At 35.9% G+C, this 16330-nt stretch overlaps 1 protein-coding gene across 1 annotated transcript in view; it reads left to right on the top strand.

Moving 5' to 3' along the window:
- Positions 1-16330, top strand: part of IPO7 (importin 7) — a 58270-nt gene that overhangs the window by 17048 nt on the left and 24892 nt on the right. Inside the window, exons 2-6 of the mRNA XM_032427040.1 lie at positions 1509-1590; positions 5226-5379; positions 6103-6261; positions 10826-10982; positions 12551-12640. Coding sequence (XP_032282931.1) covers positions 1509-1590; positions 5226-5379; positions 6103-6261; positions 10826-10982; positions 12551-12640 — 642 coding nt within the window. The remainder of the gene's footprint in view (positions 1-1508; positions 1591-5225; positions 5380-6102; positions 6262-10825; positions 10983-12550; positions 12641-16330) is intronic.

Below are 16330 nucleotides of genomic sequence, written 5' to 3'. Positions count from 1 at the left end.
CATCCACGTAACTACTCCCATTCAGGTCTTTTTTTTTTTTTTTTTTAAGATTTTACTTATTTATTTGACAGAGACAGTGAGAGAAGGAACACAAGCAGGGGGAGTGGGAGAGGGAGAAGCAGGCTTCCCGCAGAGCAGGACCCTGGGTTTCATGATCTGAGCCGAAGGCAGACACTTAACGACGGAGCCACCCAGGCGCTCCTCCCATTCAGGTCTTAAATTTAAGCGTTACTTCTAGGTTAGAAGATTCTCCTTTTGATTCTCCCATAGTGTTTCTACGTTTTCTGCTGTACTTTATTGTAATTACTTGTTTGATTATCTTCGCTGTCCTTCACATTAAACTCTTAAGTTTCCATGAGGTCATGGAACCTTAATGTTTTGTTTCAACCTTGTATTCTCAACTCCTGGCATGGTGTCATGTACCAGGAACATTTAAATAAACAATTTTTGGAGTGACAGAATTCCAGGTTCTAATGTAGAAACAATTTTTTATATCCAAAGGGAAATTTTTCTGTTTCTAAGAATATATGGAATATTTGGGGTGGGGGGAGTGAAGAGGAAACTAAAATAAAAATTACTATTATTCATGTGAACATGTGCAGAAAAAATACTAAAACTTGGGCTGAAAGGAAGAGATGACATAGGTGGTAGTTACATTGGGGGAGAGGGAATGCAACTGTGAAAACGTTAAAGAAAGAATATAACTTGAATATTTAAGTTCTTTTTTTAAAACCAGAAGCAAATACGACAAATTAGGAATCATTAACTTTTTTATACTGTTAATGAAAGTGTCCAGGGTTTGTAGTATAAACTGGAAAAAAAGAAAATGTGTGAAGAATAGCTCCTTTATAATGCCATCGCCCGAGAGATATCTGTATTAACATTTTGGGTATATTTCATTATTTTCTGTATATGCTGCATTGGAATTTCATATAAATATATTTATTAAATTATCATCATATGGTTTATATCCAACTTTTATTGTATGTTCAAAGCTATTATTAATTTTCTATTTAAATGTAATGTGCATACAGAATAGTCATTGTAAGGGTACAGTTGATTAATTTTCACAAACTGAACACACTTTGGTAAAATAGCCATATTCAGAAATAAAACATTTATTAGCACCTTGGAAAACACTTCCCAGGCTATTAATTTTTACTGATTTAGTTTGTCTAGTCACTCAGTAGAACATCTCTATGGAGAAATTATTACTGAATTGGGGAAATAGGTATTAAAGAGGATATTGTTCTTGAGCTGTTGGTATAGGTTAAGAAAGCCAGTTAGGATAAATGGGAAGTGGAGCAGTATGAGGGCAAATGCAAACATCCAGAATATTTTAGGAGTTAGGTTATTATATATATATTTTCTTAGTTCATTTTTGGTGAGTGATGGGCAGTAAGGCTGGGACCAACTTGCGGGTGGGTAGCCTTTTGTGCCAGTCCAGTACTGGATTAGAGTACTGAGAATATTTGCAGAAATTTAAAACCTGTTTTTTTTGTTTGTAGGCACACAAGTCTCTGAATTTTGTTTCAACACTGCTTCAGATTACTATGTCGGAACAACTGGATTTACCTGTGAGACAGGCAGGTAAGTTACTGAATTATTTTCTTGGGTTTATGTAAATCAGTTATTTAAAAGGTTCATAGTTGAATAGCAGAGGTATGTTGGGGTGGCCCTTCAGTGATTTTCTTCCCTGAAAATCCGTTTGCCCTCATGTGTTTACTACAAACAGCTAGTGCCTTGGTATTGGTGGCAGAGTTAAAGGAATGTGGTATTTCATTGAGTTAAAAGAGAAGCTGAAAAAAGAAATAGGGTTTATTAAAAGATTCTGTGTATTCCCTGTTTCCCTGCCCAGTGGATGGTTCTAAGATACAAACCCCTTTGTTTATGCAGTTGCTCCTTACAGCTTGTGCATTTACTGTTTTTAGCCATTAAAAAGTACTGCAGTAGCCCCCGCATCCATGACTGATACATTTTAAGACCTCAGACCCTCAGTGGATGGCTGAAACTGTGCATAGTACCAATGCTATATATACTACATTTTTTCCTATACATACATGCTTATGATAAAATTTAATTTGTAAATTAGGCAAGTAAGAGTTTAGCCACAATAATTAATAATAAATTAGAACAGTTATAACAATATACTGTAATAAGAGGTATGTGAATGTGGTCTCTCTCTTAAAATATCTTATTTCACTGTACTCACCCTTGTGATGATGTGTAAAGATCAAATGCCTGTGTAATGAGATGAGGTGAGGTAAATGGTGTAGGCATTTTGACATGGTGCTAGGCTACTATTGACCTTCTGATAATATGTCAGAAAAAAATCATCTGCTTCTGACGGTGGGTGACCATGGGTAACTAAAATCACAGAAAGTGAAACTGTGCATAAGGGGGGGGACTACTGTATTTCTTAGTTCCAGTTTCAACAAGATATTGAGCAATTCTCAGTACCAAATGGTCTGTGAAAATGTGGTGGGTTACTTCTGATACTATCTGTTGGTCTGCAAAATAATGGAATTCACATCTTTAGTGTCCTGTAACTTAATTTATTTGCAGGTGTATTAATTTTGTTATAGGAAATACAGAGTAGTAATAATTTCACCATTCTAGAAAAACCAGTTATGTTCTGGTATTATTTCTTGCTGTTCTTTTTCCCTACATCAATTTTGTTAAAATTTTTTTTGCTTCATTTAATGTATAGTAAGCTCATCCCTTTCTTTACATAGTGTTAGTCTTAAAATTTATTTCAGTGACTAAATAATTTACCATAATGTGCCATATGAAGTGAACCATTTCTCAATTGTTAGCATTTAATCTTAGATTTGTTTCATTAACAGTTGTATTCACAGTACCTAAAATATTGCCTGACATACCAAACGTACTCAGTAAATAAATGAATGCGTGAAAATTTATTATTTTTTAAAATATTGGTATATAAGTAGCACAATAGTGGAACATTTTTGGGGCCTATAAAATATAGTAATTTCACTGGACCCTGGTCAGCAGTAAATCTTTTTTTTAATTTCTAATTAAATAGGAAAAAGTTGTTTTTATTATTTAACTGTCATTTCTCTTTTACTAATGAAGTTGGCATTTTCCCATTTGGTTATTTTGTAGATAAGAATCTTTGCCTCAGAGAGACAAATACCCCATATGATTTCATATGTGGAATTTAAAAAACAAGACAGATGAACATTGAGGAAGGGAAGGAAAAATGAGATGAAAATTGAGAGGGAGGCAAACCATAAGAGACACTGAACTCTAGGAACAAACTCAGGGTTGCTGGAGGGAGGAGCGTGGGGGGAAGGGATAATTGGGTGATGGGCATTAAGGAGAACACTTGATGTAATACTGGGTGTTACAACTGATGAGCCACTAGATTCTACCTCTGAAGCTAATAAAAGAATCTTTGCCTTTAAATCTCAAATTTTTACTAAGATGTTGAAAGTGACATTTAGGAGAGACCTTAACATTTTGAGACTTGATTATGTGCATTAGCAAAATTAAATTGTACTAGAAAGTTTTATAGTTAGTATGTGCAAAACCAGAAGCAGCTAAACTGTGGAATTAGTCAAAAATTTTAAAATCTAATTATTACTTTAATAATTACATTCTTTTAATAATTGAATGATACTGTTTAGTGTAGGGCATATGGTGATTTCATCTGCTAGATTTGAGAGATGCATTCGGTCTTTGTAGCAGAGTCCAAGTATCCTGGATGGAATAGGCTATGAATCACGATATACTTACAGTGCAGTTCTCACTTAGTGTTTTGTAGACCAAACAACTTAAAATACCGAATCATAATGATACAAATAAATATATATGCCCATTCTTTTATGCATTACGGTAGAAAGAAATACTCAGAGGCTCTATGCAGAATATAGGGCCATATCAAGTCTTAATTTTAATGTGTTCTGTTTTGGAGCTAAAGAATCAAAATTCTGGAAATGGTACTAATCTAAAATATGTTACATATACTGAGTCAGTGTTTTTTACTGTAGAGGTAGTTTGTCTTAAAACTTTTGTTCAAGGGTATTTTGATGTGTAGTCAATCTTTTTTGAAATACTATAAGGTGGAGTATTATTTTAATTCCCAAGATAGAGCAAAGTAGAATATAAAAATCATAGATATATCAGTTATCCTTATTCAAATAGGTGTAATACTCCAGGTAAGAGTTTTAATTACTAGTCAGAGAAGGGCTGGTGTTTTGTAGAATTTAGTAATTAATTTTGAATAACTTCCATTTCCTATACATCATATATATTTTTGATTGAGGGTTCTCTTTCTCATTGGGAAGTAGAGGACTGGATAAAAAGCATTGTTAGCAATCTAGTTCATACTGTGTTAAATAGCAGTGTTTAAGATAGCAGTGTGATAGCTAACAGAAAATAGTAATCTAATTTTTTAACACAGCACATTCTCCCATAAAATAACATGAATTTGAAGTGGTGTGATTGTGGTATATTAATGAAATGCTTAAATTTATAGACTAAAAATTTTTATGCTGTAATTTTTCTATGATAAAAATAACAGCCTTTGTGTGTCTTAGTCAGTTGGGGCTCCTATAACAGAATATCATAGACTGAATGATAGAAATATATTCCTCACAGTTCTGGAGGCTGAAAAGTCCAAAATCAAGGAGCAGCAGATTTGGTGTCTGATGAGGACCCACTTTCTGGTTCTTAGAACCCAACATGTTCGGAGGGGAGGAACCTCTCCAGGGTCTCTCCTATAAAGGCATTAATTGCCTACCAAAGACCTCACCCCTAATACCATCAAACTGGGGGGTTTGGATTTCAATATGAATTTGAGGGGGCTACAAATACTCAGTCTATAGTAGTGTTATTAATTATGAGAGCAGTATGGTACGTGTATGTGGTTTTGTCTTTAGAGGCTTCATTTGGAAAATTGATATGGTAAAATTAATCCAGATAGCTTTCCAACAGAAAGCAGGATAAAAAGTATAAATGTGATGTAAAAAGTCTTAATAGTTTTGTTGTATAGTTTGTTTATTTGTAGAGTTTCTTAGGCTATATGTTTAATAATAACTTCAGGGGTGATTATTGTCGCTAAGAATTAGACTGTGTTTTGATTATCAACTTTGAAAATAAAAGAATGTGCAGTATTTTAAATGGAGGTGTGGACACTTATAAGGGGGATTCACAGTACTTTCACAGTAAATACTCTTTTGTCAAATTGATCTACATTTTAGGTGTTATCTATTTGAAAAATATGATAACACAGTATTGGCCTGATCGGGAAACAGCACCAGGGGACATATCCCCTTATACTATTCCAGAAGAAGATCGACATTGTATTCGAGAAAATATTGTAGAAGCTATTATCCACTCTCCTGAGCTCATCAGGTATATGTATATTTTAAAACTTACCCATTGTTTCAGGTACATAATTTGTGGAGTTTGGGAGGAGACAGCCCAGTGGGTCTTTTCAGAACATAAAAACCTGTCATTTTTTATTTTCTTACTGTAGTTTTTATATTTATAAAAACTAAAAATTTCTAAACTTCATGTAAAGTTTATGAAACTGTGATCAGGTGAAAGGGGGTAAAGAAAACTGTAGAATGCTGTCATATACTTTATATTATATAGTTTTGATATTTAAAAGTTCTTATTTTTATATGGTTTTGTAGAATTTTTTTTTTTAAAGATTGTGTTTATTTTAGATAGCAGAGAGGCAGAGGGGGAGAGAGGGACAAGCAGACTCTGCACTGAACATGAGCCTGATGTAGGGCTTGATCTCACAACCCCGAGATTACGACCTGACCCAAAATCAGTCAAGAGTCAGATGTGTAACCGACTGAGCCACCCAGGCGCCCCTGATTTTGCAGAATTTTTAATGAAAATAGCTGGGTTTTAAATGAAACTCATCAGTTGATGATAGGGATGAAAAATAAGGAAAAATAAAATCACCTACATTTGTAACATTTGTTGGGTTTCTTTTAAATCAGTAGGAACGGGTAGTTTTTTCTCAGTTACATTTATTTTTGTCTAAGCAGCCATTTTCTTTGTATGAGCAGAATTTTATCTAGGTAGCATTTCTTCTCCTTATTGTTTATTTTTGACTTTCAGGGTACAGCTTACTACATGCATTCACCATATCATCAAACATGATTATCCAAGCCGCTGGACTGCCATTGTGGACAAAATTGGCTTTTATCTTCAGTCTGATAACAGTGCTTGTTGGCTAGGAATTCTTCTTTGCCTTTATCAGCTTGTGAAAAATTATGAGTAAGTGTCTCTCAATTCCTACAGAGATTTGAGAAGTAGGAAAAGTTTGGAAATTATAAGGTATTTTGTTTGAACATCTAAAATTACATTTGGTATATAAAAATTAGTGGATTATATGTTGATTTTAATTTAGTATTTTCTTTTTAAAAATAGCATTCTTATTTTAATTCTTCAATCACTTCTGTTGATTCAGCTGAGAAACTCGTTGTGCCCTTTTTTCGTATTACCTGTTTCCCTATTCAAAAACTGGGTTATCTCTAATTCCTCAATATGGGCTCCTCAATTTGTGCTGATAAAAGGCCTAAACATAAGCTTTTTTAAAATGTGAAGGGTATTAGAGTACTTTGAGCATTAGAGCTCTTTATTTAACTTCTGGCTTTCTGTGAATTTTTTATCTTTTTTTTAATGAGAATTTATTTATTTATTTGAGGGAGAGAGAGAGAGAAATAGCATGAGAGGGGAGAGGGTCAGAGGGAGAAGCAGGCTCCCCGCTGAGCCGGGAGCCCGATGTGGGACTCCGGGATCATGACCTCAGCCAAAGGCAGTCGCTTAACCAACTGAGCCACCCAAGTGCCCCTGAATTTTTTATCTTAATTTGGTGTCTTGATAAGTTTCGAGAACCTACCTGTAATTCTTTAAGAAGGATATGTTGGAATTTCATATGATCATTTTTAATCATTGTGTTTTGAGGGATTCACAGTCACCTGTTGCAGTGTTTGCATATTTGAGCAAATTATAGTTCATGTAAGTAATCAGTATCATTAAGAAAGATTTTAGGCCAAGGGATCATTTTAGATCTGGGTTTAGGGATGAGAAAAAAGATCTAACCTTGGAAGTTGAGGTAAAGCATTTCAGGAGTGGTAAGCCATACATTGAAGGGATTATCTCAAGTGTGTAGTGAAAGTAATGAAATTTGTAGGCACTTGAAAGTTTGGTAACAGAAAATTTTGAGGAAGGCATGAGGAACACTTACACCATGATGGTGGCTTTATTTCCAGTCCCTGACAGCTGCGCAGATGCCATTGTGAGCCCTCTAATTCTGGGGCCTGTAGTTAGCCTCCGATACCCTTTTTGGGTCCCAACTCAAAGTAGCTGATGAACTGCTGCTTTTCTTCTGAGCAGGAGAGAAATATACCATTTACAGCATTGGTACTGGTGTTTTCTTGTGTTCCCACCAGCTACCCATCTTCCTGCTAAGGAATGTTCCAGCTGTTGCTCCAACTTCTATCAGAGTGCCAGTTGTTGTAGTTCTGGTAAGTGAGTGACTAAAATGAGAGAGAATAACAATAATAAGCTGTTATTGTCATTGAGGAGGTTAAGTCTCTCCTGTCCTATAATCTTAGCAGGAGAGAGTGTGACAGAGATTTTTTAAATGGGAGACATAGGAGGCTGCTACAGTATTGGAATTCCAGTTCATTTTCAGCCAGTGTTCGATTGTGGAGCACAAGGTGTTCACAAGGGATCTGTGTGGACTGAAGCAGTTCTAAGAATATTCATGGAGAAATTGGAAGTTGTGGTGGTCTTCAGGAGCATAGATCCTCAGGAAATGCTTGTCAGTTGAAGGAGCACAGAAGGAGCATTTGAAGAGGAAGGCATGTCACACCATACGGAGTAGTATGAACAAAGAAAGGTACAGAGGTGGAAATGAGATACTGTCTTTAGTGGGTAGTGAGGAGACCACTAAATGGTATGGATAATTTCTGTTTAGAGGTGGGGGATAAATTTGGACTGGTAAATTGGGACCATGTTAAAGAGGGTTTTGAATGCCATGATGGAGAATTTGGATGTAACCTTTTAGATGCTAATATACCATTGAAGATTTGTTTTGTTTTGTTTTAACAGTAAAGTGATGGGCTAGTACTTAGGATTTCCTATGAGCATGGCTTACCAGATTGGCACATTGTAGCCTTGTGGTAGTCCGCTTTTATTAGTGTCACATTTTCATGCTTTCAGGAACTTTCAGGTCTTATTGGTTAATAATTTGTTTCCTACCGTAATTACTTTCATATACCAATTAGCATAGATTAGCAGCTAGTACCACCTTATTTCTAGTCCTCTCCTGAATGTAGAGAGGGAAGGAGGAAAGAAGAATGTAGAATATGGAATGGGTACTCAAACCCTCTTAATGTGGGTGTTCATCTGGATTGGGTAATTGGAGAGAAGCGCATAATATAGTTCTTTTTTTTTTTTTTTTTTTTTTTTTTTTAAGATTTTATCTATTTGCGAGAGAGAGAATGAGAGACAGAGAGCATGAGAGGGAGGAGGGTCAGAGGGAGAAGCAGACTCCCTGCCGAGCAGGCAGCCCGATGCGGGACTCGATCCCGGGACTCCAGGATCATGACCTGAGCCGAAGGCAGTTGCTTAACCAACTGAGCCACCCAGGCGCCCAATATAGTTCTACCTTTATTTTTTTTTTCTTTTTTTTCTACCTTTATTATTAAAAGGAAATATTGTCTATAATCACTGTAGTTTGTATTATCAGATTGGAGACTGCAAATGGCTTCCTTTCATAAATTGTTAATTGTTTTTACTGAGTGAAAGAACTGTACATATGTTTTAAAATGTATGCTAGGTATAATTTCTCAGCACATTAAAAGTGTTTAAAATAATCTGTCAGTTAATTGTTTAATAGTCTCAATCATTATTAGAACATCTGTCTTGGTGTTTTTTATTCTTGGTAATTTACTTCGGTTCTAATTTCATCTAGTAGGGAAAAGAATCTAGCCTTTTTACCTTTGCTTTTTTTTTTTTAAGATTTTATTTATTTATTTCAGAGAGAGTGTGTGTGTGAGCGGGGGGAGGGGTAGAGGAAGAGGGAGAGAATCTCAAGCGGACTCCTGCTGAGTGCAGAGCCCGACTTGGGGGCTTGATCTCGGGACTCTGAGACCATGACCCAAGCTGAAATCAAGAGTCAGACACTTAAGCGACTGAGCCATCCAGGCGCCCCTTACCTTTACCTTTTAAAAATGTGCTCAGATATTCAGTTCTTAAGTATATTTTCTTCCTCCAAGGAGGCTACCAGTAGATAAAACTGGAATCTGGTAGGAAAAACCAATTAAAAAGCAGTTTAATCTAAAAAGATAAATTAAGTTTTTTAGAATAATGACTTAACCACTAGTCTGTATTTTGTAAAGCTATTCTGCCTATTGACTCCTTAATAATGGAAGGTGGGATGTCATTCCTGTAGTTCTTTTTATTTTTTTAAAGATTTTATTTATTTATTTGGGAGAGAGAATGATTATGGGGATGGGGAGAGAGTGAGAAGCAGAGCAGGAAGTGGGGCCCCAGGCTCTATCCCAGGACCTGGAGATCCTGACCTGAGCCAAAGGCACACGCTTAACCAACCGAGCCACCAAGGCGTCCCCCTATAGTTCTAATCTGCTAATTCAGTGTTTAAAGTTTTTTTTCATTGAAGCATAGATGACCTAGTGTTTTTTAAATTGAAGTACAGTTTAATTAAAGTAAATCAACAGACCTCTTTTTTTTTTTTTTTTAGATTTTATTTATTTATTTGACAGAGAGAGACAGCGAGAGAGGGAACACAAGCAGGGGGAGTGGGAGAGGGAGAAGCAGGCTTCCCGCCGAGCAGGGAGCCCGATGCGGGGCTCGATCCCAGGACCCTGGGATCATGACCTGAGCCGAAGGCAGACACTTAACGACTGAGCCACCCAGGCGCCCCTCAACAGACCTCTTTAAATAATATTGTTAAAATGCTAAGAAATCTGTATGCGGAATTCTCACTTAGGTCAGCAATTCTTTACCCACATCCTTGGAGCAAATGTGATTCAGAATTCAGGATTTTTTGGATTTTAGAAAGATAACGAGGTTCACATAATACATGTTAAACACTCCTGTTGAAATTGAACCAGCACCCAGTAGTCAGACACGTATTATCATATCTACTATAAAATATGTGAATATCCACTCCAGATGGGATAAGTGAAGACCATAAGTAGCCTGTTGAGGTCAGGTTTTGTTGCCAAATAGGTTACAAAAGAACTTTGTTTCTAAAGTGCCTATTTTCTGCTTTCTTGATGCCACTTCTGCCTTAATGCTTTCGGTATGTAAATAAGGGTGGTAATATATAATCAATTTTATATCAGTCAGCTGCTAATATTTAAAAGCCAAGTCATTGTAGCTCTTAAGTTGTATAAGTATTCACAGTTAGAGACTGTTGTGAAGTGGTTAAGAGGGCAGACCTTGGATCTTGACTGATGAAGTTCGTACCTAGATGAGTATGCTGGGAAAGATTCTTCTCTGTGCCTCAGTTTCCTCAAACTATTGAAGTGAGGATACTAATGGAGCCTTGGGGATTATTGACTTCATAATGAATGCTCAGAAAATTTTAGATATTTTATTATTTTGGGGGGTTTTTCTTAAGTTGCTTTTGTTTGTGATTTGGTTCCATTGTTGGTTTTTCTTTTTCTTTCTAGGAATCTAAAGTTGCTTAGGAAGTATTTGCTTATATTTATGTGAACAAACAAGCAGTTTAATTTTGTATCTCATACGTATAATTAATTATGAAGTAAATTCTTACAGAATTAGTTTGTATTCCTACCCAAAGGTACAAGAAACCAGAGGAACGGAGTCCACTGGTAGCAGCAATGCAGCATTTCCTGCCAGTTCTAAAGGACCGTTTTATCCAGCTTCTTTCTGATCAATCTGATCAGTCTGTCCTCATCCAGAAACAGATTTTCAAGATCTTCTATGCTCTTGTTCAGGTAATTTTATAAAGCAGTTTTATAAAGCAGTTTTTATATATAAAAGTCTATCATTTGCTACATTAAAAGATAACAGAATTTCTGTGTCTTGATAATAATTTCATTTGAAAATCTGGATTAAATGGATGATTTGCTAGTCAAATATTAATTGCCAAAATTATATGTGCATTAAAAGTCTGACCAAGCACACTTCCCTAAATACACAAACAATTCCAATAAATCTTAAATTATAACTGGTCAATCTTAAGTTCTCTTAACCCATCTGACACTATTTACAAAATTAGTAAAAATTTTTTATGCCTTTCACCTTAAGAATTCACAAGTCTGAAAATCAGTTACTGAAATTACAGTTTATATTTAGCATGAAGAGCATGAACCCGATGTGCCAAATACACATAGATTGTCCCAGTAATAAACAAAACCTATTCCTAAGTTTAACACAAAAGTACTAATACTGTGGCTTGACTGGCACACAATGGGCTTCATCCTTTTTACGTATTCTAAATCTTCCTGGGTTAAAAGATACCCACTAAGGAAATGATTGTATTTTCTTAGTGGGATGTAATTACTTATATGAAACCGTTTTTGATCAGGATTAAAATTCTAGTTCTTTTTGTGCCATGTAGCCATAGAAGGATTCATCTCGTGTACTGGAACCTTTGGTTCAATTCATAACCTTACTTAACTTTAAAATCTCATTTAAATAGACCTGTAACTTCCAGTGCAACTGACTCACCATATTGTTTGGTTGGATTTTGCGTGTCTTTCCTAGATCAGTAAAGACAATCTATTATCTCCCAGTCTTAACCAAAGGGCACTTTAATGCCATTCCATTGTCTTCTTCTTAAAGAATTTTTAAAAGTGATTTGGGTATACAATTTCTATACTGTTCTTGTTTTCTAATTGGTAAGATTATAACTTAGATTAAGAGTAAGTTATTTTTGTAAATTGTTCTAGGGCATAGGACAAAATATTTAATTTCCCAACTAATTTTTTGACGCTAGCATACCCTGATATCAAATATAACCCTGGCTCACTTGTGAAAATAGATATCCTAAAATCCTGAATAGGATATTGATTTTATGAGCCTATTGAAAGGATTTATCCAAGGAATGCAAGAGTTGGATCAATGGTAAGAGATCAGTTTCTGTGATTAACTCTTATATGAAAAAAAGGACCTGTAACCATCTCTAAGGATGCCAGATAAAGTATTTGATAAAATTTAATAACCATTCCCACTTTAAAAAACAAAAAACAAACTAAGAGTCCTGGAATAGAAATTTTCTTCACTTGATAAAAGATGTTCACTAGAAATCCACAGTATCACTCTTATGGTAAGAATAAGATATATTCCCAGTAATTTGGGAATAAGACAAGGATGTTCACTGTCAGTGCCACAATTCTCTGTTGTAGATAACTGACCAAATCAGCCAGATAAGAAATTTGCTTGTGTACTAAAAACTGGAAATCTGGGTTGAATGAAATACTTTTTGTAGGTTTTGTGAAGAGTTGAAGTGGGATTTTCTTTTGTAAGGATTTTAAAGTATTGATTCTTGATTTTCGTTTAGTATACACTACCACTGGAGCTGATAAACCAACAGAACCTGACAGAATGGATAGAAATTTTAAAGACTGTTGTGAACAGAGATGTACCTAATGTAAGTCTCTGTGTGTTCTTGTATTACTAAAATATCTAATTATCTTTTGAGAATTTTAACTGATATTTCTGTAACATTTTTATGAGTTTATATAATTCATGATGCAAATTATTCTAGATAAAGAGACCGTTTTGTTTGTTTACATAAGTGCAATACTAATAAAATGTGCAGGGTTATTTCATATACTATTGTTTAGGTACTTCTCTTTATCCTAATGCTTCTGTTTCTTCTCAGTTTTTTATTAATCTATAAATATTTTTTTTTAAAGATTTTATTTATTCATTTGTCACAAAGAGAGAGCACAAGCAGGGGTGAGTGACAGGTAGAGGGAGAAGCAGGTTCCCTGCTGAGCAATGAGCCTGATGCAGAACTCGATCCCAGGACTGGGATCATGACGAGCCAAAGGCAGATGCTTAACTGACTGAGCCACCCAGGTGTCCCTATAAAGATTTTTTTTATTTGAGAGAGAGAGCACATGATCGGGGTAGTGGGAGAAGCAGACTCCCCAGTGAGCAAGGAGCCCTACGCAGGGCCTGAGATCATGACCTGAGCCAAAGGCAGACACTCAACCAACTGAGCCACCCAGGAGCCCCTTTATTTAAAAAAAATTTTTTTAAAGATTTTATTTATTTTTTGACAGACAGCGAGAGAGAGAACACAAGCAGGGGAGTGGGAGAGGGAGAAGCAGGCTTCCCACGGAGCAGGGAGCCCGATGTGGGGCTCGATCCCAGGACCCTGAGATCATGACTTGAGCCAAAGACAGACACTTAACCCAGTGAGCCACCCAGGCGCCCCATGATGAAAATTTTTGAGATCTACTCTCTTAGCGCCCTTCAAATATACAGTACAGTACTGTTAACTGTAGTCACTATGCTGAACGTTATATCTCCAGAACTTATTTATCTTTTTTTTTTTTTTTTTTTTAAAGTTTTTTTTTTTATTTTTTTGACAGAGAGAGACATAGCGAGAGCAGGAACACAAGCAGGGGGAGTGGGAGAGGGAGAAGCAGGCTTCCCGCAGAGCGGGGAGCCCGATGTGGGACTCGATCCCAGGACCCTGGGATCATGACCTGAGCCGAAGGCAGACGCTCAACGACTGAGCCACCCAGGCGCCCCAGAACTTATTTATCTTATAACTGAAAGTTTTGACCACCTTCTTAAATTCACTATGGTAATCATTTCACAATGTATACATATATCTCACCATTGTGTTATACACCTTTAACTAATACAATTTTATATATTATATATATTTTTAAAAAGTCCTTGCAGCTAGATTTTAGCCTAATAATTTGTCAGACACTCATGAACCAGAAGACTTTGTAGTTAGTTACATTACTTGTTTTTTTAATTTTATAGATATAACCCATATGCCATAAAATTCACTTTTTCAAAGTATACAATTCAGTGGGTTTTAGTACATACAGAATTGTACATACAGAATGTAGTACATACAGAATTTTTTTTTAAGTCACTTTTTAAGAAAAGATTTATTTTTGAGAGAGCACAAATGGGGGTGAGAGGCAGGGGGAGAAGCAGACCCCCCACTGAGCAGGGACCCTGGGATCATGACCCTAGCCGCATGCAGACGCCCAACTGAGCCGCCCAAGTGCCCAATTTAGTCACAATTTTTATTTTATTTATTTATTTTTTATAATTATGGTTACTTTTTTTTTTCTTAAAGATTTTATTTATTTGACAGAGACACAGCGAGAGAGGGAACACAAGCAGGGCGAGTGGGAGAGGGAGAAGCAGGCTTTCCACAGACAGGAAGCCCGATGCGGGGCTCGATCCCAGGACCCTGGGATTATGACCTGAGCCGAAGGCAGACGCTTAATGACTGAGCCACCCAGGCGCCCCTAGTCACAATTTTTAAAGTAACTGCAATTTTTCTTTATAATCTAGTTTTCTAGAGAGGTAGGGGGATTTATAAGTCCTGAATACATAATGTGTTTTAAGTGTTTTAACATTCCTTATTTAATCCTCAAAAAAAATCCCTCTGAATTTATTTTTTATTTATTTCCCCATCCCCTCTGAATTTATTTTATTTTATTATTATTTTTTAAAGATTTTATTTTATTTGAGAGAGAATGCACAGGTGTGCACGCGCATGAGCGAGAGAGAGCAGGAGCACGGGTAGGGGGAGGAGCAGAAGGAGAAGCAGACTCGCCACGGAGCAGGGTGTCCGATGCTGGACTTGATCCTAGGACCCTGGGATCATGACCAGAACTGAAGGCAGACGCTTAACCGACTGAGCCAGCACCCAGGCATCCCCCTCTGAATTTATTTTAAGTGGAGACATAGAAGGGTTATATAATTTATCCAAAACAATTTTATTAGTGGCATAACTGAGACCAACCTCCTGTTTTGTGGTTTATTGCTTACATTTCTATTTAAAAGGAAAAACAGTGTAGAGGTGCCTGGGTGGCTCAGTTGGTTGAGTGTCTGACCCTTGATCTTGGCTCAGTTCTTGATCTCACAGGGTTGTGAATTCGAGCCTAATGGTGGGCTCTGCACTGGGTGTGGAGCCTGCTGTAAAAAAACAAAACAAAAACAGTGTAGAAGAAATGAATAGAACATTTCTTCCACTCTGTAGGGAACTAGTTTGGTGTATATTTTTCTGGACACATTTAATAGGTACAGAATAAAGTTTTAAAAGTTTTCATTTATACACTCTGTACTTTTTGGGTATAATTTATAAACACTCACATATTATAAACAAACAGTCCAGTGAGTTATCAGTTATATGTATCCATGTAATCATCACCTAGAATATTTGCTGGTGGCTAGTTTTAGTCATTCCTATCATCACCATTCTCATTTCTAGGACCATAGATTAGTTTTGCCTGTTCTAGAACTTAATATAAAAGTAATTTTTTGTATTTACCTTCTTTTGCATGATATATTTATGAGATATATTCATGTTGTGTTATAGTAGTCCGTTCCTTATGTATTCATGTTGTGTTGTAGTAGTTTGTTCCTTTTTATTACCAAGTAATATTTTATTGTGTGGATATACTACAATTTATTTATCCATTCACAAGTTGATGGACAGCTGGGTGGTTTCAGGATTTTAGTAGTACAAATAAAGTTGCTATGAATATTCTTACACAAATCTTTTTGGGATCATATGTTTTCATTTTTCTTGAGTAAATTACCAAAGAGTGGAATTGGGTCATAGGGTAGGTATATGTTTAACTTTATTAGTAACTTCTAAAGTGATTTTCAAAGTGGTTGTACCATTGCTCTCACTTTTTGTTTTAATTTGGGGTTGCTCCAAAGTCTCACTTTCCCATTGTAAATTAAAAATACGTTGGTATGTTATAGGTCAGTATGTAAGGATCCAATCCATTCTTTTAGTGGATTGTATAGTAGTCTTTTATAGATGTTCCATAATTAAGCATCCACTTATCAGTGAATGTTTAGGGTCTTGGTAGTTTTCCACTATTGTTTTTAAATGAAGGTCTTCATCTGTCTATCCTTTTGTGTTTTTACTAATATTTCTGAAACTAGATTTCTGAAATGGTGTTTTTCATGCCCTTTTGATTTGAACTAAACTGGTTTTGATTAAACTACTTTCCATGGCCTTGACTTTATATTATTTGGATTTTGACTAAAATGTTTGTGTTTGAGCTTGCTCTATAAGAATTTTAAAAAGTAGGGGCGCCTGGGTGGCTCAGTCGTTAAGTGT

This window comes from Phoca vitulina, unplaced genomic scaffold (assembly GCF_004348235.1).
Source record: "Phoca vitulina isolate PV1807 unplaced genomic scaffold, GSC_HSeal_1.0 scaffold36, whole genome shotgun sequence".
Taxonomy (NCBI): domain Eukaryota; kingdom Metazoa; phylum Chordata; class Mammalia; order Carnivora; family Phocidae; genus Phoca; species Phoca vitulina.
The sequence above is the reverse complement of the archived record's forward strand: the minus strand, read 5'-3'. Positions and strand labels throughout refer to the sequence as shown.